This window comes from Oncorhynchus gorbuscha, linkage group LG10 (genome assembly GCF_021184085.1).
Source record: "Oncorhynchus gorbuscha isolate QuinsamMale2020 ecotype Even-year linkage group LG10, OgorEven_v1.0, whole genome shotgun sequence".
NCBI lineage: Eukaryota > Metazoa > Chordata > Actinopteri > Salmoniformes > Salmonidae > Oncorhynchus > Oncorhynchus gorbuscha.
Window position 1 is genome coordinate 90,804,076 of NC_060182.1, and position 24,188 is coordinate 90,828,263.

The following is a 24,188-nucleotide window of genomic DNA, read 5'->3' on the forward strand; positions in this document are numbered from 1 at the left end:
GATAATAGTATTGTTATACCTGGGTAACAGTATATTATAGTATCAGGTAATAGTAGTGTTATACCCGGGTAACAGTATATTATAGTATCAGGTAATAGTATTGTTATACCTTCGTAACAGTATATTATAGTATTAGGTAATAGTATTGTTATATCTGGGTAACAGTATATTATAGTATTAGGTAATAGTATTGTTATATCTGGGTAACAGTATATTATAGTATCAGGTATTGTTATACCTGGGTAACAGTATATTATAGTATCAGGTAATGGTCTTGTTATACCTTGGTAACAGTATATTATAGTATCAGGTAATAGTCTTGTTATACCTGGGTAACAGTATATTATAGTATCAGGTAATAGTCTTGTTATACCTGGGTAACAGTATATTATAGTATCAGGTAATAGTCTTGTTATACCTGGGTAACAGTATATTATAGTATTGTTATACCTGGGTAACAGTATATTATAGTATCAGGTAATAGTATTGTTATACCTGGGTAACAGTATATTATAGTATCAGGTAATAGTATTGTTATACCTGGGTAACAGTATATTATAGTATCAGGTAATAGTCTTGTTATACCTGGGTAACAGTATATTATAGTATCAGGTAATAGTCTTGTTATACCTGGGTAACAGTATATTATAGTATTGTTATACCTGGGTAACAGTATATTATAGTATCAGGTAATAGTATTGTTATACCTGGGTAACAGTATATTATAGTATCAGGTAATAGTATTGTTATACCTGGGTAACAGTATATTATAGTATCAGGTAATAGTCTTGTTATACCTGGGTAACAGTATATTATAGTATCAGGTAATAGTCTTGTTATACCTGGGTAACAGTATATTATAGTATCAGGTAATAGTCTTGTTATACCTGGGTAACAGTATATTATAGTATCAGGTAATAGTCTTGTTATACCTGGGTAACAGTATATTATAGTATCAGGTAATAGTCTTGTTATACCTGGGTAACAGTATATTATAGTATCAGGTAATAGTCTTGTTATACCTGGGTAACAGTATATTATGGTATCAGATAATAGTCTTGTTATTCTTGGGCATGAGAACACCAGCTTTTCCGAAAGACTGTGTGATCACACTCTCCGCACCCGATGTGAGTAAGACCTTTAAACAGGTCAACATTCACAAGGCCGCAGCGCCAGACAGATTACCAGTATGTGTACTTCGAGCATGCGCTGACCAATTGGAAAGTGTCTTCACTTCACTTCACATTTTCAACCTCTCCCTGTCCAGGTGTGTAATACCAACATGTTTTAAGCATTCCAGGTGACTACCTCATGAAGCTGGTTGAAAGAATGCCAAGAATGTGCAAGCCTGTCATCAAGGCAAAGTGTGGCTGCTTTAACGAATCTAAAATATAAAACATATTTAGATTTGTTCAAGACTTTTTGGTTACATGATTCCATATGTGTTATTTAATAGATGTGATATCTTCACTATTATTCTACAATGTGGAAAATAGTGAAAATAAAGAAAAACCCTTGAATGATGTGGTGTGTCCAAACTGTTGACTGGTACTGTATATCCAGCTCGACTGATTCACGACACAGACATGGCAAAGCAATCGCTGAATTTGTCTGGAGCATAACTTTCATAGCTCTACGATAAAAAAAATGGGACGTACACACTTCCTTGAACTTAAAATAAGTAAAGAAGTAAGTTTGTGTGGAAGTCTAACATTTGTTTTACGTCAGATGCAGACACATGACATATGCTCAGAACGACAAAATCTATCTTTTCACACAGTCCTTCTCCCCTTGTCTACAGGAGGGACACGCCATGTTTAAATGGCCCAAATGTTGAGTTAAATGTTCACAAATATAACAGATTTTGACTCTCACTAATGTCATGATATGTTTGGTAAAGTAACAAAGAAGGTGAAATATTTTGGGTAAATATTCCTGAAAGAGATTATAACTATGTATGGACATATTAGTATGAAAGGAGAGTATAACTATGTATGGAGATATTAGTATGAAAATAGATTATAACTATGAGGTGAGGAGAGGGACATATTAGTATGAAAAGAGACTAGAACTATGTATGGAGATATTAGTATGTGTCACGACTTCTACCGAAGTCGTTGCCTCTCCTTGTTCGGGCGGTGCTCGGCGTTCGACGTCACTGGTCTTCTAGCCATCATTGATCCATTTTTCATTTTCCATTGGTTTTGTCTTGTCTTCCCACACACCTGTTTTCAATCCCATTCATTACCTGTTGTGTATTTAACCCCCTGTTTCCCCTCATGTCTTTGTCAGAGATTGTTTATTGTCAGTGTAGTGTTGTTTGTTGTATAGGTGCGCGACGGGTCTTCGTACCCATATTTGTTTGTTCTTTTCCTGTTTAGTGTTATGGAGCATGTTACTATGACGTTATTAAAAGACTCCATTTTACACTCCGTTTGACTCTCCTGCGCCTGACTTCCCTGCCACCTATACACATATGCCTGACTGTATGAAAAGAGATTAGAACTATGGGGTGAGGAGAGGGACATATTAGTATGAAAAGAGATTAGAACTATGGGGCGAGGAGAGGGACATATTAGTATGAAAAGAGATTAGAACTATGGGGCGAGGAGAGGGACATATTAGTATGAAAAGAGATTAGAACTATGTATGGAGATATTAGTATGAAAAGAGATTAGAACTATGGGACGAGGAGAGGGACATATTAGTATAAAAAGAGAACTATGGGGCGAGAAGAGGGACATATTAGTATGAAAAGAGATTAGAACTATGGGGCGAGGAGAGGGACATATTAGTATGAAAAGAGATTAGAACTATGGGGCGAGGAGAGGGACATATTAGTATGAAAAGAGATTAGAACTATGGGGCGAGGAGAGGGACATATTAGCGTGAAAAGTATTTTTAATTACCTTTTTTATATAGTATCATCAAACAATATGTGTTATTATACTTTTGTTTATGCTAGATCATATGGGTTTCTCAGACCTAAATAAACTATTCCAGGAAAAAGTCAAAGGTTATAGCTTTCTAGGTGGGGGAAACACTACGACATGAATCAAATATTTCCCTCTTGCTAGACAGACAAAATGTCAGCTGAACTCGTTGTTCAAAGAAGTGACTTGAACACACGTTTGGGAAGAGCATTTTATTGCAAACAATTCATGGAAAGAAAGAGCATGAAAAAAATATAAAAACTAATAGAAAACAATATTAAAATACAAAAAAATTATAATAATCTAATAAAACTAAAGATGACAAAAACACCAAAGTGTCAGTGATTACAAACAGTCTGGCCATAGTCACAAATTAAATGAAATAAAAAATATAAAAATATAAGGATCCTGAAAATATATATACATATATATACAGTAGCTTGCGAAAGAATTCACACCCCTGGAATTTTTCCTATCTTGTTGCCTTGTAAACTGAAATTTTGAAATCAATCAATTTACATCACATACCTACCACTTTGAAGATGGAAAATATTTTTGATTGTGAATCAAACAAGAAATAAGACACAAAAATTAACTTGAGCGTGCATGACTATTAACCCCCCCATACTTTAGCGCCATCCATCATTTCCTCAATTCTGACCAGTTTCCCAGTCCCTGCCGATGAAAACATCCCCACAGCATGATGCTGCCACTACCATGCTTTACTGTGGGGATGGTGTTCTAGGGGTAATGTGAGGTGTTAGGTTTGTGCCTGATATAGTGTTTTCCTTGATTGCCAAAAAGCTCAATTTTAGTCTCATCTGACCAAAGCACCTTCTTCCATATGTTTGGGGAGTCTCCCACATGCCTTTTGACGAACACCAAATGCGTTTGCTTATTTTTTTCTTTAAGCAATGTCTTTTTTTCTGGACACTCTTCCATAAAACCCAATTCTGTGGCATGTACGGCTTAAAGTGGTCCTATGGACAGATACTCCAATCTCCGCTGTGGAGCTTTGCAGCTCCTTCAGGGTCATCTTTGGTCTCTTTGTTGCCTCTGATTAATGCCCTCCTTGACTGGTCCATGAGTTTTGGTGGGTGGCCTTCTCTTGGCAGGTTTGTTGTGGTGCCACAATGTTTTAATGTTTTAATACTGGATTTAATGGTGCTCTGTGTGATGTTCAAAGTTTTGGATATTTTTTTATAACCCAACCCTGATCTCTGTACTTCTCCACAACTTTCCCTGACCTGTTTGGAGCTCCTTGGTCTTCATGGTGCCGCTTGCTTGGTGGTGCCCCTTGCTTAATGGTGTTGCAGACTCTGGGGCCTTTCAGAACAGGTGTATATATACTGAGATCATGTGACACTTAGATTGCACACAGATGTACTTTATTTAACTAATTATGTGACTTCTGAAGGTAATTGGTTGCACCAGATCTTAATTAGGTGCTTCATAGCAAAAGGGTTGAAGACATATGCACGCACCACTATTCCGTTTTAAGTGATTTTTTTTCATTTCACTTCATATATTTGAACTATTTTGTATATGTCCATTACATGAAATCCAAATAAAAATATATTTAAATTACAGGTTGTAATGCAACAAAATAGGAAAAACGCCAAGGGGGATGAATACTTTTTCAAGGCACTGTATAACAAAAATATGTAAAACAAATATGAAAAGCGAATGATTTGTCATGAATGTTAGTGTAAAGACTTTTGGGAGATTGTCTGAACTGTGCCTCCGCATCCAACAGCTATAGTCTTCGATTAATATAGCTTCTCTTTAATCTTTTCAAAATATAACTAACACGAAAATAACCAGAGAAGAAGAAGAAAGCATTGGTACAATTAAGATCGGCCATCTTGTATTTGATTGACACTTAGAGCTCTAATTGCAGATGTTTCTATCTTAACATAGTGTTCTCTTTTCTTTACTAAATGTGTATTCTCAATGCTTCAAAGACTTTCTTCACGTTAGTTAATAGTTATAGATGTTTCTTCATGAAATACACTGATAAACCATGTGATCAGTCTGTACAATATAATTACAAAAAAATGACAACTTAGATGGTATGTACAATAGCTAGTACCTACAAAGTACAACGGCTATAATGTAATAAAATATGTAAACAAATGTGTTTGTTTTGACACAGTTTTGACTGTGACAGATAGAATTCACACTTTTCACGTTAGATTTATTTCTGTATAGACATTTTTAACAGTGTTATAGTACTGCATTCTGTCCTCGATGGGACAGCTCCATAGAAAATAGAACAAGAGGTGATTAACCAACACACAGAGGCCTGCAAAAGACACAACCAGCACGACTGCAAACCAACAGACCTTTTTATCTTTAGGGATACTCATATTTTCATTGTTGACGTTTTTAGGGAATAAAATCGAAAGAGTTGTGGTGTCTTGATGATGACAAAGTATAAAGTTTGGCCTTTAGAGAGAAAAGGACTGTTCAAGCTAAGTTTATATATTGTACTGTACTGTACAATATACTGTACTGGTATGTATTGTACTGTCGTGGTATATTGTACTCTAGTGGTATATTGTACTGTACTGTACAGTTTTGGTAGAATGGATTACATGCATTACAATCAGTTGCTTTTAACCGAGACAAGAACAAGCAACCACTTCTCGCCAGCACCACACGTCAGTGTCACTCTGTCCTTCTGTCACACAGCGAGAGTAATCATGTTGAGATTAGAGGACAGACAACAGAGCTCTGAGATCTGAAGAGATCCTAAGAGATCTTTCCTCAGCCATTAGAGCTCACTTGGTGTCATTTGATACAGAGTAGTAGATCTTTTTTTGTTGTTGTTGCGTAGACACTTTTATCATCCCCAAACCATACATACAATAAAAACATGTACGATATCTTTAAACAGCAGTAGTCCATTTTTTTCCCATTGACTTTACAATGATCCTTTTTATCCTGAACCACTCTTGCTAAAGCACTACATGTTGCTTACATGCTGAAGACGGTCAAGATTAACGAACATCTTTCATTTTTTACAGGTTTACAAAAACAAACCAAATTTTCTTTTTTTTACGCCAAGGATCACATAGTTCTAAAAGTCCCATAGGATGATGATGCAGTCGCTGTGAAGTAGTTGGACACGAACTCGGCAGAAGAGGAAGGCCTCTAAAGATGCTATTATCCTTCTCTGTGTGCTTACAATAGTAAGTCTTCTTCATATTACTACACATAGTCATAGTTCAACCACTCTACACAGCATCAAGTAACGGTTCTAGTTTTTACCATGTTTTGTCATTGCAGCTCCTTAGAAGGTAACTGTTAATTAAATACAGTTCTATATTTCTCTATACCTGAATATCTCTTCCTCTCTCTTTTCATCTCTCAACGTCCGTCACTCAAACGTAATACTCCTTGTCCTTGTTTTTCTGTTTTCCTTTGACAGCTTTCGAGCTTTGCTGTTTTTCCTTCACGGCGGCTCCGTTGCTCTGCGTTGCCGAGTTGGTGATGTAATTCCTGCTCTCGTCCACCTGGTAGGAACCCTCGTCCCTGTTCCTGTACTTATACATGGCGTACAGGAGGATGACGATGCACAGGGCTGCGGCAGCCACTATCCCCACGACCATCCCGATGGTGCTGCTAGACTGGCGGGACACTTCCGGGGGTCCCGGGACTCTGTTGACGACGGGCTGGGTGGGCAGGGCTGTGGGTACAGTATGGAACATGGGGGAGGTTATTACAGCCCTCTGCTTGGTGCTGTCTACCTCATAGGGTAGTGTGGGCAACGGGAGCAACACTACGTCTGGCTGGGGTTTTAGCTCGCGGTTATTCATTTTGCCGGCAGGCAGCTTGGCGGGTGACGTGTGGTGCAGGGCTGCGGTGGAGGTGTAGCGGCTCTGGTCGGGCGCTAGTGGCAGCACGGCGGTAGTGGTAGTCCTACCGCGGTCTGAGGATGGTTTGTTAGGTCTAAAGTCCTTGGTTTCCCACTTGGGCTGGTGAGCTTTGTAGCCACCTTCAAAAGCCGACGTGGACATGGTCATATCTGTTACCAAGGAGAAGGTGGCGTAAAGCTCTTCATCATCAGTAGGAGGCAGGTTAGAGTCGAAATCATACCCAGATATCACCAAGCCATCATCATCATCACAATCATCACAATCATCGCTGCCTCGGTCCGACAAGCAAGGTACCCCGGCCTCAGTGGCCTTGGACAGGGACTCTTTGGTGGTTTCAATTATGGTGAGGGGTGGGCAGAGGTTTGGGAGGGGGATGGACGGGGGTAACACTAATTGGTCCTCTAAGAGTACAGGGATAACTAATTCACCTCCTAGATGTAGAGACAGACAAAATACATGTTAGAGAGAAGTAAGGACATCTTGGCAACCATACACATTTATCTAGCTATCACATTCACCCAGAATGGACAAGAGGGCAAATAAAAGCACAACACGATACTGTACAAAACAAAACATGCACACACACCGTACCTACATAACACAGCTTTAAATAAGAATAAACATGCCAGAAAACAGAACAAAAGGCAACGTTAAAAAGGATCAAAAGGCTAGAGGTGTGAGGGTGAGCCAGACATTAAGGTTCAATCAACAACTACAAAAATAACTTAAGAAAATATATAACCAATAGAGGCCAGGATAATGTGGATTTTAGTGGATTTTACCTTTTGAAAAGAAAATATTCTCTCTCATCTGACACTGAAGTTATCACGTAGCTGATGTGTAATAACGGTATCCCTATTTGAAAACGGAAAACAAGCAGCACAGTGGCTTAAACCTGGATGTATTTATAATTCTACAATATGATATGTGTGACGGACAGAAGTCCTAACTGGCTAGATTACCATACAGTGTCAGTAACCCCCAAGGAAGGATCTGGAAAGATCTGGCTCCCCAGTCGACCCCAGCCTCTATCATTTTGAATGGCTTCCATAGTGACAGGATTTCATAGGGCAGATCAATGACGGCTGAATGTTCACTCTCTGATCCCCTTTCTGTGCATGTGTCATGTACCCTTGGGTGCTTTATGTCCGGTGTCTGTATCATTCTGGAGGGGGTGTCTATCATTCTGGAGGTGGTGTCTATCATTCTGGAGGGAGTGTCTATCATTCTGGAGGGGGTGTCTATCATTCTGGAGGGAGTGTCTATCATTCTGGAGGGGGTGTCTATCATTCTGGAGGGGTTGTCTGCATCACTCTGAGGGGTGGGTGTCTGTGTCATTCTGGAGGGGGTGTCTATCATTCTGGAGGGGGAGTCTGTATCATTCTGGAGGGGGTCTGTATCATGCTGGAGGTGGTGTCTGTATCATTCTGGAGGGGGTGTCTGTCATTCTGGAGGGGATGTCTGTGTCATTCTGGAGGGTTGTCTGTATCCTTCTGGAGGGGTTGTCTGTATCATTCTGGAGGGGGTGTCTGTATCATTCTGGAGGGGGTGTCTGTATCATTCTGGAGGGGGTCTGTATCATGCTGGAGGTGGTGTCTGGAGGGGTGTCTGTGTCATTCTGGAGGGGATGTCTGTGTCATTCTGTCTGTATCCTTCTGGAGGGGTTGTCTGTATCATTCTGGAGGGGTGTCTGTATCATTCTGGAGGGGTGTCTGTATCATTCTGGAGGGGGTGTCAGTATCATTCTGGGGGTGTCTATCATTCTGGAGGGGGTCTGTATCATTCTGGAGGGAGTGTCTGTATCATTCTGGAGGGAGTGTCTGTGTCATTCTGGAGGGGGTCTGTATCATTCTGGGGGGGGTGTCTATTATTATGGAGGGTGACTGTATAATTCTGGAGGGGTTGTCTGTGTCATACCTGTGTGAGTATTTGGGTGTATTTGCAATGTAACCAAGTGATCAACAATATGATGTCGTGTATCATGAATCACTGGGGGCTTTCATAACCAAGTTACACTTGCACAATTCAATTCAAGAGCTTGTTATTCAATTAAAATCATTTTTTTCACCCCACCCCTAAAGGGTGCCTTTATTGAAAATGATACCAAAATAATTTAGCCTGCACTTGAAACTAAATAAGGTTTCAATAGCACTTTATAATTTCTGAAAAGTCAACAAATGCCTTGTGAGTATCTACATTGAATAATTAACAAACAACAGGTTCTTTCATATGCCCACTAATTAACTGTAAGTAATCAGTGACTGTAAACAAATAACCATCCGGGCGGATCTCCTTGCACTTCAAAGCGCATTATTCTAACTATGAAGCAAGCCACGCAATACACAATTCTACCAGCAACATTGTTTTCCAGCTTCAAACAAAGTATTTCATTAAAAACCTAAGAAAACAATGAAGAGCTTTTGTAGTGATTAGAGCTGCACTGGGAACCAACAGGTTGAAATTAGACTTGCAAATCCACACGTTGTCAGCACTTGGTTCATTTTAGAGGAGAATGACGATACATAATGTGCATTTATGTGTGTGTGTGTTTGAGTGTGTGTGTATGTGGAGGCCAACATACTGTATGAAGTAACAAATCCCCATTGTTTTCTAAGTGGTATCCAATCACATGCTGAGTTTGGTGTAGTGTTAAAAGGCGAGTGTAGGTATGGTCTGTTTCTCAAAAGGGAAATGATGAACATTCAGGTTGTCATTGCAGCTACCAAATCCCACTGCCATCAAGGTGTGTGTATACGGTACACTACCAAGGCTTATCACTAAGCATTACAAACAGATGCAAATTTCAAATGATTAAAAATAAAGAATTTAAATCAAACATACAAAACTAAGAGAACAGTTGGATCTAATACATTAAGATTAGCTACATGTTGTACAAAGCAAACGTTAAAAAAACAACTCTGTTTTAAACATCATAACAGCCCACTAAAACATTATTCAAGGAAGAAACCACATAGTCTTTGTCAACTTACATCAACAATCACCGCATGATTTTGGCATGAAAAAAAAAGAGTTTACAAAAGAAGGTTGTGTGAGAATGTTCTTGGCTCAGTATAGTTTTGATCAAAAATAATTCAGCAATTGGACATCTTGTGTATTTTTTTCTTTAGATGTGATGGTGCAGCGAGGGAACAACACTTACATCCACACCATATAACATGAAAAATAAATGGCAACATAAATACTATTTTTTTCTTTTTTTCAAAAGAAAACTGTACATCTGTACGTTTTCGCATTGACTTCTCAATAAATATGTACTTTCTGTTCAGTTGAAGTTTTTTATTAGTTTGTATTTGTTCCTTAATTTAGAATGGATGGAAGACTGTCCAAGGGGGAGGGGCCTATGAACATACTACAGAGGAGATGAGGATGATGAGGGTGATAGTGTAAGTCAGTTGCCATGTCCATGTAAAGGCAGTACGAGGAAGTCGGGCGGCGTTAGAGCTTTTGGCTGTAAGGAAGGGATGGGGACATACAACCAGTGAGCTTATGCACACATGCCCATCTACAGAGAATCACAGAACTCTACTAACACTGACAGTCTGACAAACCCTGAACTGCACCTTCTTAGCCATGCAGTTTTTTTTGTTTTTTAATGAAATCAATCATTCATTCAATTTAAAAAAAAATTGCTCTTCAAAAATCTGAAAAACCAAGGACCATTATATAGATCTGACACCACTTCACCAAATGTTGTGTCAACTTAAATGGACTGGTTTTAACAAAATGGAGGACAACTTGATGTTTTTGTTGTTAGATTATAAGCAGTGGTCTAAAGCACACAGTCCATTCGCTGAAGTAGTTCCAAATCTCCCAAAATAAGATGAACATTTAAATTATTCTATAAAATTATTTAAAAAAAATGTGATTCCAAAAACTCACATCTGATTCAACGTGGTCAAAACTAATGTTTACCGTAACAAAGTAGCAAAGTAAACTAAATACTTCCCCTCCCAAAAAATCATATTCATAATAAAAATGTAATTTATCAATTTGAACATCGACACAAAAAATTGTATAAAATATGATAAACTATCAAAATATAAAATGAGAGGACAAAGCCACTTCAATTTGTACACACTACAACCAGAGGCTATAAAACAGACAGTCGGGATGAGCAGTCAGGTGACGACATTCCCTCGGTCATTGGCATTGGATGACAAATAGATCTGTTTATGTTAGTCTTAAGACATGGACCCGGCGTGCAGTCTGGGTGTAGGTCAGAGAGGAGAACATACTGGCTGAGAATGGGTTAATTAAGCAATAAGGCCCGAGGAAGTGTGGTATATGGCCAGTATACCACGGCTAAGGGCTGTTCTCAGGCACAACACATCTTAGGCCCTTAGCCGTGGTATATTGTCCATATATCACAAACCCTTGAGGTGCCTTATTGCTATTATAAACTGGTTACTAATGTAATTCGAGCACTAAGAAATAAGTGTTTTGTCAAACCCGTGGTATAAGGTCTGATATACCACGGGTGCAAGCCAATCAGCATTCAGGGCTCAAAGCACACAGTTTATAATATTTTTTTGGTTGTACTGCAAGATGTTGACGCATGCTTGGAGTAAGTTGCTTTTAGGGAAAGTCAAAAGAACATATGGCATGCCGGTGTCAGATAAAGTAAGACATCGACCGTTGAGTAAGGTTAGAGAAGTGCAGGGGTGCAGTTCAACCAAGGGCTGGAGCAGTATAAGAATGACATTGACCCATAATGATGTATTCTACAGTAGCAGATGGAAAGAGAAGTCATTACTAGGTAGCCTAGTGGTTAGAGCATAGGGCCAGTAACTGAAATGTTGCTGGATCAAATCCATGAATTGACAAGGTAAAAAAGTATCTGTTGTTCTGCCCCTGAACAAGGCAGTTAACCCACTGTTCCTAGACCAGTTAACCCACTGTTCCTAGACCAGTTAACCCACTGTTCCTAGACCAGTTATCCCACTGTTCCTAGACCAGTTATCCCACTGTTCCTAGACCAGTTAACCCACTGTTCCTAGACGAGTTAACCCACTGTTCCTAGGCCAGTTAACCCACTGTTCCTAGACCAGTTAACCCACTGTTCCTAGACCAGTTAACCCACTGTTCCTAGACCAGTTAACCCACTGTTCCTAGACCAGTTAACCCACTGTTCCTAGACCAGTTAACCCACTGTTCCTAGACCAGTTAACCCACTGTTCCTAGACCAGTTAACCCACTGTTCCTAGACCAGTTAACCCACTGTTCCTAGGCCAGTTAACCCACTGTTCCTAGACCAGTTAACCCACTGTTCCTAGGCCAGTTAACCCACTGTTCCTAGGCCAGTTAACCCACTGTTCCTAGACCAGTTAACCCACTGTTCCTAGACCAGTTAACCCACTGTTTCTAGACCAGTTAACCCACTGTTCCTAGACCAGTTAACCCACTGTTCTTAGGCCAGTTAACCCACTGTTCCTAGACCAGTTAACCCACTGTTCCTAGACCAGTTAACCCACTGTTCCGAGGCCAGTTAACCCACCGTTCCTAGACCAGTTAACCCACTGTTCCTAGACCAGTTAACCTACAGCTCCCGGGTAGGTGGTCATTGAAAATAAGAATTAACGGACTTGCCAAGTTAAATTTAACAAAAAGAAACATTCAAGATAAAGCTTGATTCCCACAGCCCTTTAGTTTCATAGCTAGACAGCAACAGACAGAGGAATTCCACAAGAAGATATGAAACTCTTTGTTGTATTTTTTCTGAAGTTAAATGCAGACAAAATGTATCTGATAAACACTGAGGATCTCACTAACAAGATCATTTTTTTGTTATTATCGGTAATTTCACCAGGAGCTTAACTTCATTTTGAGGGTGTTCTGACACATTTCATCATGTCAATGTCACTCAGCTACAGAGGTGTGGACAGCTACAAAGGTGTGGACAGCTACAGAAGTGTGGACAGCTACAGAGGTGTGGACAACTACAGAGGTGTGGACAGCTACAGAGGTGTGTACGGCGAGATATTATTCTTGTGGATGCAAATAATCGCATCATAAAATTGTGCAATGTCAAATGGAACATTAATATTGGCATGAGGGTAAACAATCCTTCCCTGAGTGAGATAGTAGCTAGCGAATGTCTGAGAAGCACTCGGAAGACAGATACAGGAGCTCTTATCTTGTAAAAACAGACAGCACTGCAGACAGTGGAGGAGGCAGAGGACACTGACAGATTTCACCCATAACCAGAGTGTGAATTACACCATGACATTCAGGGGGGGTCTTTATTGAATGCAACTTATTTTCATTGGCCTAATAAAGACGTTATTTAAACGGTAATAAGGTATTTCCTTTTGTTGTGGCATGAACACAACCATTTATGATATTTTCATCTGATTGTCAAACAAATATCTTCAAAAAGTGTTCATCCACTCCGAAAGAATCGCAGCATCCAAACTGCATGTATACTCATGCCATGTGATGAATAGAAATCTATTACAAAACACCAAAAAAGTGTGTCTAATGACATTCAGCGATTGTCATCGAATAGCCCAACATTAATTGATGTGTCTTGCCAACATTTCTTTGTTGGCTGAAAAATCGGGACACCTGAAATAGGACTGAAACTGTCCCTGGAAAAACAGAATGGTCACCCTAACACACATGGTGATTTTACTAGATTAGGATACAATGTGTATTACAATGAACTTGATATAGCTGGTAGCCAGTGATGTTATAAAAAAATGAGTGGTTGCAGGTCGTGGTAAAAAAAGCTTTAAAGATGGTTTTACCCTCCACTACACCTACACTACTGCCAGTAGTTTACCCTCTCAGCCAAGGCTATTTTAAACACATCAACTTACGCAGAACAGGTAGCTTACATTCAATATAATACATGAGCTGAATCAAAACATGTTTACACCATGAGCCGTGAATTAATGACTGGCGTCTTCACAAATCATGTGAAGAACAGGTACAGCCCTTGGTTCACTCCAGACCTGACTGCCCTCGACCAGCACAAAAACATCCTGTGGCGGACTGCAATAGAATCGAATAGCCCCCGTGATATGCAACTGTTCAGGGAAGTCAGGAACCAACAGTCAGTCAGGAAAGCTAAGGCCAGCTTCTTCAGGCAGAAGTTTGCATCCTGTAGCTCCAACTCCAAAAAGTTCTGGGACACTGTGAAGTCCATGGAGAACAAGAGCACCTCCTCCCAGCTGCCCACTACTCTGAGGCTAGGAAACACGGTTGATAAATCCATGATTATCGAAAACTTCAATAAACACTTTCAACGGCTGGCCATGCCTTCCGCCTGGCTACTCCAACCTCGGCCAACAGCTCCGCCCCCGAGCTCCTCACCCAAGCCTTCCAGGTTCTCCTTTACCCAAATCCAGATAGCAGATGTTCTGAAAGAGCTGCAAAACCTGGACCCACAAATCAGCTGGGCTTGACAATCTGGACCCGCTATTTCTGAAACTATCTGCCGCCATTGGCAACCCCTATTACCAGCCTGTTCAACCTCTCTTTCATATCGTCTGAGATCCCCAAGGATTGGAAAGCTGCCGCAGTCATCCCCCTCTTCAAAGGGGGAGACACCCTGGACCCAAACTGTTACAGACCTATATCCATCCTGCCCTGCCTATCTAAGGTCTTCGAAAGCCAAGTCAACAAACAGGTCACTGACCATCTCGAATGTAAATCTGGTTTCCAGCCGGTCATGGGTGCACCTCAGCCACACTCAAGGTATATCATAACCGCCATCGATAAAAGACAGTACTGTGCAGCCGTCTTCATCGACCTCGCCAAGGCTTTCGACTCTGTCAATCACCATATTCTTATCGGCAGACTCTACAGCCTCGGTTTTCGGATGACTGCCTTGCCTAAATTACTTTGCAGACAGAGTTCAGTGTGTCAAATCGGAGGGCATGCTGTCCGGTCCTCTGGCAGTCTCTATGGGGGTGCCACAGGGTTCAATTCTCGGGCCGACTCTTTTCTCTGTGTATATCAATGATGTTGCTCAGGCCTGATCCACCTCTACGCAGTACACCATTCGGCCCGTCATTGGACACTGTGCTATTTCAATGCCATACAGCACTCCTTGTGGCCTCCAACTGCTCTTAAATGCGAGTAAAACCAAATGCATGCTTTTCAACCGTCGCTGCCTGCACCCGCATGCCCGATAGCATCACCACCCTGGATGGTTCCGACCTTGAATATGTGGACATCTATAAGTACCTAGGTGTCTGGCTAGACTGCAAACTCTCCTTCCAGACCCACATCAAACATCTCCAATCGAAAATCAAATCAAGAGGCTTTCTTTCCGCAACAAAGCCTCCTTCACTCACGTAAACCCTAGTTAAACTGACTATCCTACCGATCCTCGACTTCGGCGATGTCATCTACAAAATGGCTTCCAACACTCTACTCAGCAAACTGGATGCAGTCTATCACAGTGCCATCCGTTTTGTCACTAAAGCACCTTATACCACCCACCACTGCGACTTGTATGCTCTAGTCGGCTGGGTCGCCAGACCCACTGGCTCCAGGTCATCTTCCATGCTAGGTAAAGCTTTACCTCAGTTCACTGGTGATGGCAACACCCATCCAGCACGCGCTCCAGCAGGTGTATCTCACTGATCATCCCTAAAGCCAACACATCATTTGGCCGGTTCCAGTTCTGCTGCCTGTGACTGGAACAATTGCAAAAATCACTGAAGTTGGAGACTTTTATCTCCCTCACCAACTTCAAACATCAGTTATCCGAGCAGCTTTCGCTGCAGCTGTAATAGTCAGGAAAATAGCCCACCCATTTTCACCTACCTCATTCCCATACTTTTTTATACTGTTTTTATTTATTTATTTTTCTGCTCTTTTGCACACCAATATCTCTACCTGTACATGACCTGATCATTTATCACTCCAGTGTTAATCTGCAAAACTGTATTTTGCCTACGTCCTCATGCCTTTTGCACACATTGTATATAGACTGCCCATTTTTTTTTCTACTGTGTTACTGACTTGTTAATTGTTTATTCCATGTGTAACTCTGTGTTGTCTGTTCACACTGCTATGCTTTTATCTTGGCCAGGTCACAGTTGCAAATGAGAACTTGTTCTCAACTAGCCTACCTGGTTAAATAAAGGTGAAATAAAAATAAAAATAAATAAAAACATACAACACTATCTTTCCTTACATTAATGACATTTATGACAGTGTTATTTGTCATTATTAAGCATTTCACATTTTGAATTAAAACATTGAACTTCAACCCATTTGGATCTTGGAGGTTTTGGAAAATGCACTGTAGCCCAAGTGTAAACAGGCCTAGGTAACATTTCATTAGGTTTTGCAGTGTAAACAGGCCTAGGTAACATTTCATTAGGTTTTGCAGTGTAAACAGGCCTAGGTAACATTTCATTAGGTTTTGCAGTGTAAACAGGCCTAGGTAACATTTCATTAGGTTTTGCAGTGAAAACAGGCCTAGGTAACATTTCATTAGGTTTTGCAGTGAAAACAGGCCTAGGTAACATTTCATTAGGTTTTGCAGTGAAAACAGTTCTCAAGGGCACAAAAAAATATACAAATATATACGCGACTTGCAACCATTTTAAAGATTTTGCTGAGTTAAAGTTCATATCAGTAAAACTGTCAATTTAAATATATTCATTAGGCCCTAATCTATGGATTTCACATGACTGGGCAGGGGCTCAGCTATGGGTGGGCCTGGAAGGGCATAGGTCCACCCACTTGGGAGTCAGGCCGATAAAACGCTCTTTAACAGGAATTTAAACAAGTTTGTGCACACAATTTGAGAGAAAAAGCTTTTGTGTGTATGGAACATTTCTGAGTTATTTTATTTCAACTCAGCACTTTACAAGTTGTATTTTTGTTCAGTGTATTATAGGCTTATGCCATTGTAAAAATCGAAAGCTTCTAACAGAAAGAGTGAACTATAGTCCTACTGTCATTAACGTGTACTTGTTGAATGGATTGGATGTGCATTGGTGTCTAGCTGGAAGCTAGTTGTCTAGTGATATTTTCTGACCATCACCAACTGATACAAGAAAGAAAACATATATTGATAGAAATTAATGAAGCGCTATAAATGGTTCTACTACTTCTGGTCATGGAGAGCACCATTACCCACTGTGCACCTGAAAAACAACTCAATGAGCGCTCTAAATGTCATGTTTGTCATTTATTATCTTGTCTTGTCCCTGTGCTTCCCATTCTATTCGTTTCCCTCTGCTGGTCTTATTTGGTTCTTTCCCTCCTTCTAGCCCTCTCTCTTCCCCTCCCTCTCTCACTCTCTCGCTCTCTCTTCTCTCTATCGTTCCGTTCCTGCTCCCAGCTGTTCCTATTCCCCTAATCATCATTTAGTCTTCCCACACCTGTTCCCGATCCTTTCCCCTGATTAGAGTCCCTATTTATTCCTTTGTGTTCCGTTCCTGTGCCGTCAGTTCCTTATATTGTATTCACCATGCTGTGATTGCGTTTCGCCCTGTCCTGTCGTGTTTTTTGCCGTGATTGTGTATCACCCTGTCCTGTCGTGTTTTGTGCCTTCTTCAGACGCTGCGTGTGAGCAGGTGTCTCAGTTGACTACGGCCTGCGCCTAGCGACCTGCAGTCTGTGGCCGCTTCTCCAGTTGTTTTCCCTCTACTAATCTAGAGGATTTCAGTTATTCGGTTTTGAACATTAATAAACTCTGTTTCTGTTAAGTCGCGTTTGGGTCCTCCTTCACCTGCATAACAGAAGGAACCGATCAAAGAATGGACCCAGCGACTTCAGACGCTCGTTACAAGATCCAAGGAGCCATGCTCGGCAGACACGAGCAGGAATTGTCTGCTGCTCGTCATGCCGTGGAGAACCTGGCCGCTCAGGTTTCCGACCTCTCTGGACAGTTCCAGAGTCTACGTCTCGTGCCACCTGTTACTCCCTGGCCTGCCGAGCCTCCTGAACCCAGGGTTAATAACCCACCTTGCTACTCCGGGCAGCCCACTGAGTGCCGCTCCTTTCTCACGCAGTGTGAGATTGTGTTCTCTCTCCAACCCCACACATACTCTAGAGAGAGAGCTCGGGTTGCTTTCGTCATTTCACTCCTTACTGGCCGGGCTCGAGAATGGGGCACAGCTATCTGGGAGGCAAGGGCTGATTGCTCTAACAGATTCCAGAACTTTAAGGAGGAGATGATTCGGGTTTTTGACCGTTCAGTTTTTGGTGAGGAGGCTTCTAGGGCCCTGGCTTCCTTATGCCAAGGTGAACGGTCCATAACGGATTATTCCATTGAGTTTCGCACTCTTGCTGCCTCTAGTGAGTGGAACGAGCCGGCGCTGCTCGCTCGTTTTCTGGAGGGACTCCACGCAGTGGTTAAGGATGAGATTCTCTCCCGGGAGGTTCCTTCAGATGTGGACTCCTTGATTGCTCTCGCCATCCGCATAGAACGACGGGTAGATCTTCGTCACCGGGCTCGTGGAAGAGAGCTCGCATCAACGGTGTTTCCCTGCTCCGCATCGCAACCATCTCCCTCTGGCTTTGAGACTGAGCCCATGCAGCTGGGAGGGATTCGCATCTCGAATAAGGAGAGGGAACAGAGGATCACCAACCGCCTGTGCCTCTATTGCGGAGTTGTACCCTAGTTTCCCTTTTTTATCGTTTTTCGTTACGGTCCTGAGGAGAGGAGTTGGGTTCTTTCTCGGGACGTGCTGGACCGTTTGATCTATGATTTCCTCCGTTGCCGCCAGTGTTCCTCCTCGAGAGCGCCAGGAGGCGCTCGGTGAGTGGGGGGGTACTGTCATGTTTGTCATTTATTATCTTGTCTTGTCCCTGTGCTTCCCATTCTATTCGTTTCCCTCTGCTGGTCTTATTTGGTTCTTTCCCTCCTTCTAGCCCTCTCTCTTCCCCTCCCTCTCTCACTCTCTCGCTCTCTCTTCTCTCTATCGTTCCGTTCCTGCTCCCAGCTGTTCCTATTCCCCTAATCATCATTTAGTCTTCCCACACCTGTTCCCGATCCTTTCCCCTGATTAGAGTCCCTATTTATTCCTTTGTGTTCCGTTCCTGTGCCGTCAGTTCCTTATATTGTATTCACCATGCTGTGATTGCGTTTCGCCCTGTCCTGTCGTGTTTTTTGCCGTGATTGTGTATCACCCTGTCCTGTCGTGTTTTGTGCCTTCTTCAGACGCTGCGTGTGAGCAGGTGTCTCAGTTGACTACGGCCTGCGCCTACCCGAAAAGCGACCTGCAGTCTGTGGCCGCTTCTCCAGTTGTTTTCCCCTCTACTAATCTAGAGGATTTCAGTTATTCGGTTTTGAACATTAATAAACTCTGTTTCTGTTAAGTCGCGTTTGGGTCCTCCTTCACCTGCATAACACTAAACAGCTGACTGACTTAAGCAAACAATGATAAATCATGGGATAAATCTAATGAATTTATTATAAAGGCATTTTTTTAAATAATCAAGGACGCATGGCAAACAAATGGTGAAAATGAGGAAGTACAAAGGAACTTCTATGGAGCTGAAGTTTCAGCATTACTGGATGGACAGCGGAGTGGCAGAGAAATATAGAGTTTAAACCATGACAGCGACGTGGGGTTGTTGGTTTCAGTAGAAGATTTTATTTTCACATTTACCACTGTAAAACATATTCACCACTGCATTTTAAACAAATGGGAGCATGGTTAAATTACGATTATTTAGAGACTCCCTAAAGTTGAATTTTGTTGCATTTATGGGAACTAACATCTCATTCAGGGGACCTGAGCCCCCCCCAATGGCTACCTGTAATTCACACCATGCCCATAACAGTGTGTCTGAAGCTGGTTTTGCATTGCTTTTTTCTCTTGTATAGTGCAGAGAAACGCTATGTTTTGATATTCTACTTAGGAGGAGAACCATATAGAAGAGCATATGTTGCAAGTATTTTGGGGATAAATAAGTATGCTTCCTGATTTATATTAATAAATGATTGTCTGGTCTTCACTGACTGCCATCTGAGAGTTGAGGGTTCACCTCCGTGTCTAACACATGTAGCACTACTGCAACCCCCTAGCAGAGCCTGAGGAGTCCTGATCCACCTCTCGAGCACCTCGGTGAGCACCTCGGTGAGCACCTCGGTGAGCACCTCGGTGAGCACCTCGGTGAGCTAGGCCCCGGCCAGGGACGTGTATCCTTTGCTCCATGTCTTTCACCAGGGATTTACTACCTGCCTGGGAAACACTTTATTTGGATAGTCCCTCTGTAGATGATCGACAGACTATCAGTAACATTTCAACTCTCTACCAACCCTAACCCTAGCCCTAACCTTAACCCAGACTATCAGTAACATTTCAACTCTCTACCAACCCTAACCCTAGCCCTAGCCTTAACCCAGACTATCAGTAACCTTTCAACTCTCTACCAACCCTAACCCTAGCCCTAACCTTAACCCAGACTATCAGTAACATTTCAACTCTCCTCCAACACTAACCCTAGCCCTAACCTTAACCCAGACTATCAGTAACATTTCAACTCTCTACCAACCCTAACCCTAGCCCTAACCTTAACCCAGACTATCAGTAACATTTCAACTCTCTACCAACCCTAACCCTAGCCCTAACCTTAACCCAGACTATCAGTAACATTTCAACTCTCTACTAGCCCTAGCCCTAACCTTAACCCAGACTATCAGTAACATTTCAACTCTCTACCAACCCTAGCCCTAACCCTAGCCTTAACCTTAACCGTTATCCAAACCCTAAACGTAACCCTAGCCCTAACCTTAACCATTATCCAAACCCTAAACGTAACCCTAGCCCTAACCGTTATCCAAACCCTAAACATAACCCTTTCCCTAACCCTTTCCCTAACCCTAGTCTTAACCTTAACCGTTATCCAAACCCTAAACATAACCCTAGCCTTAACCCTAACCCTAGCCTTAACCTTAACCGTTATCCGAACCCTAAACATAACCCTTTCCATAACCCTAGCCTTAACCCTAACCCTAGCCCTAACCTTAACCGTTATCCGAACCCTAAACATAACCCTTTCCCTAACCCTAGCCTTAACCCTAACCCTAGCCCTAACCTTAACCGTTATCCGAACCCTAAACGTAACCCTTTCCCTAACCCTAGCCTTAACCTTAACCGTTATCCGAACCCTAAACGTAACCCTTTCCCTAACCCTTTCCCTAACCCTAGCCTTAACCTTAACCGTTATCCGAACCCTAAACATAACCCTTTCCCTAACCCTAGCCTTAACCTTAACCGTTATCCAAACCCTAAACATAACCCTTTCCCTAACCCTTTTCCTAACCTTAACCGTTATCCTAACCCTAAACATAACCCTTTCCCTAACCCTAGCCCTAACCTTAACCGTTATCCGAACCCTAAACATAACCCTTTCCCTAACCCTAGCCTTAACCTTAACCGTTATCCGAACCCTAAACATAACCCTTTCCCTAACCCTAGCCTTAACCTTAACCCTAACCTTAACCGTTATCCTAACCCTAAACATAACCCTTTCCCTAACCCTAGCCTTAACACTAGCCCTAACCTTAACCTGGGGCTGGCCAGCCATATAGAGGATAATTGAAACAGGCCTTAAGACGCCTGTCACGTCTTCTCCAGCTCCTCCTCTCTGGCGCTTGTTGTCAACAGTTTACTCATTATTACACACATCTGTCAACATTGTTACACGCACCTGCGCCTCGTGAGACTCACCTGGACTCCATCACCTTCCTGATTACCTCCCAGATATCTGTCACCCCCTTTGGTTCTTTCCTCAGGTGTTGTTGTTTCTGTTGATATTTTTCATGTCTGTACGCTACTCGTGTTTCTTGTTTTGGTCCATGCTCGTTTCTTCATTAAATTCACTCCCTGTACTTGCTTCCCGATTATTAACGTACACGTTATCCTGCCGTAACGCTCTAGATCCTCTCACTACAAACAGAATACTGAGACAGTGACTGGCTCTGAAGAATCAAAAGGATCATTGTGAGGTTCAAAAATACAAATTCCACTGTGTTTTTTACACATTTCTTCTCTTCAATCTTATACAAAGACTATGCTAATGATGTCTACTTACCTTCGTGCTAATATACATAATGTATAAGAATTCAGAGGCTATGAAAATCTCATGAAGACTGGTTATTTGAAGTGGATAAGTAGAGGTTTTGATAAAAATGACAGTGGCTTTTAATTGTGATTTAGCCATTAGTTGATTACGTGTAATTATCCTGTTCACAGTGATGATGAAGGGTCATTCAGGTGATTTTACTCTCCCTGACTGACATGACACTCACAATCTAGAACCAAAAACATAGAACCAGAACCCTGTAATGTCACGCCCTGATCTGTTTCACCTGTCCTTGTTTGTCTCCACCCCCTCCAGGTGTCGCTGATCTTCCCCAGTGTATTTATCCCTGTGTTTCCTGTCTCTCTGTGCCAGTTCGTCTTTTGTTCCTCTCTTGTTTCCAAGTCAACCAGGGGTTTCCCGTTCTCCTGCTTTTTGGATTCTCCTTATTCTAGTCCTCCCGGTTTTTAATCCTTGCCTGTTTCTGGACTTTGTACCTGCCTGCCTGACCATTCTGCCTGCATTGACCACGAGCCTGTCTGCCACTCTGTACCTCCTGGACTCTGAACTGGTTTTGACCTTTTTGGCTGTCCACGACCATTCTCTTACCTACCCCTTTGGATTAATAAACATTGTAAGACTCCAACCATCTGCCTCCTGTGTCTACGTTTGTGTCTCGCCTTGTGCCTTGATATGTAAGAGTGGAAGTGTTGTAAATTCCAAAGTTACTCCAATCTCTTCTATTACTAACACCTTCCTAATATTGAGCTTTGCCCTCAATTCGTCGGGGCATGGACTCTACAAGCTGTTGATAGCGTTTCACAGGGATGCTGGTCCATTACATTTACATTTAAGTCATTTAGCAGACGCTCTTATCCAGAGCGACTTACAGATTTCAGAACTGCAGTTGCAGCATACGTCTTCAAACCACTTGATCATTGGAATTGTAAAATTACTATAAAAATGGATGTAAATATTTGGCCACATTCTTAAAACAGTATGTTCATTACTCATCAGTAACAACACCAATTAGAGAGAGGTACCCTCTCCCACTGCCATGTTGACTCAATTGCTTCCCACAGTTGTGTCAAGTTGGCTGGATGTCCTTTGGGTGGTGGACCATTGTTGGTACACACAGGAAACTGAATGTGCAAAACCCCGCAATGTTGAAGTTTTTGACCCACCCAAACTGGTGCGCTTCGCACGTACTACGCTACCCCATTCAAAGGCACTTAAATATTTTGTCTTACCCATTCATCCTCTGAATTGGCTCAACATATTTATTTGACCTGACTCCTCCCCTTCATCTACACTGATTGAAGTGGATTTAACAAGTGGCATCAATAAGGGATCATAACTTTCACCTGGATTCACCTGGTCAGTGTATGTCATGGAAAGAGCAGGTGTTCTTTATGTTTTGAACACTCCGTGTATGTTGTAGCCTGGCTGTGTCTGATAAACTAGGAGGGGTCTGTCGACGAGAGATGGTCTTTAATCTCTGCCACTGTTGACTCCTGTCTTGCTTGTTTGTGAAGTGGACTAAATCTGAACTTGAAATACACACGTGCATTCCTCAAACCTTTGTGCAAATCATACATTGATACCGAAGGGAGGATCGGCATTGAGTTATACATTCCATAATGCACCCATATCTCAAGAAAACGGTGTTATATCTTAAGGTAAGATTCAGACAGAGTTTGATTTAAGGCTGTCTAATTAACTTTCTGTCTCTGGACGTTTTTAAAACACTACGGTAACTCATCAACATTCCGTCCCTGGTCTTTTCAGAACACTATGGTAACTCATCAACATTCAGTCCCTGGTCTTTTCAGAACACTACGGTAACTCATCAACATTCAGTCCCTGGTCTTTTCAGAACACTACGGTAACTCATCAACATTCTGTCCCTGGTCTTTTCAGAACACTATGGTAACTCATCAACATTCAGTCCCTGGTCTTTTCAGAACACTACGGTAACTCATCACCATTCAGTCCCTGGTCTTTTCAGAACACTACGGTAACTCATCACCATTCAGTCCCTGGTCTTTTCAGAACACTATTGTAACTCATCAACATTGCGTCCCTGGTCTTTTCAGAACACTACGGTAATTCATCACCATTCCGTCCCTGGTCTTTTCAGAAAACTACAGTAACTCATCACCATTCAGTCACTGGTCTTTTCAGAACACTACAGTAACTCATCAACATTCTGTCCCTGGTCTTTTCAGAACACTACGGTAACTCATCACCATTCAGTCCCTGGTCTTTTCAGAACACTACGGTAACTCATCACCATTCAGTCCCTGGTCTTTTCAGAACACTACGGTAACTCATCATCATTCCGTCCCTGGTC

The 24,188-nt window shown here is 41.9% G+C and overlaps 1 protein-coding gene across 5 annotated transcripts in view; it reads right to left on the bottom strand.

Moving 5' to 3' along the window:
• Positions 1-4,258: 4,258 nt before the first annotated feature.
• LOC124046732 (neurexin-3a-like) overlaps positions 4,259-24,188 on the bottom strand; it is a 707,599-nt gene continuing 687,669 nt past the window's right edge. For 4 of the 5 annotated variants that reach the window (XM_046367446.1, XM_046367444.1, XM_046367445.1 and 1 more), the window contains one exon: positions 4,259-6,624. In XM_046367446.1, coding sequence (XP_046223402.1) covers positions 6,320-6,624 — 305 coding nt within the window. In that variant the 3' untranslated portion in view covers positions 4,259-6,319. Of the gene's footprint in view, positions 7,246-24,188 lie in introns of all 5 variants that reach the window. The other variant, XM_046367448.1, reaches the window with a different exon arrangement.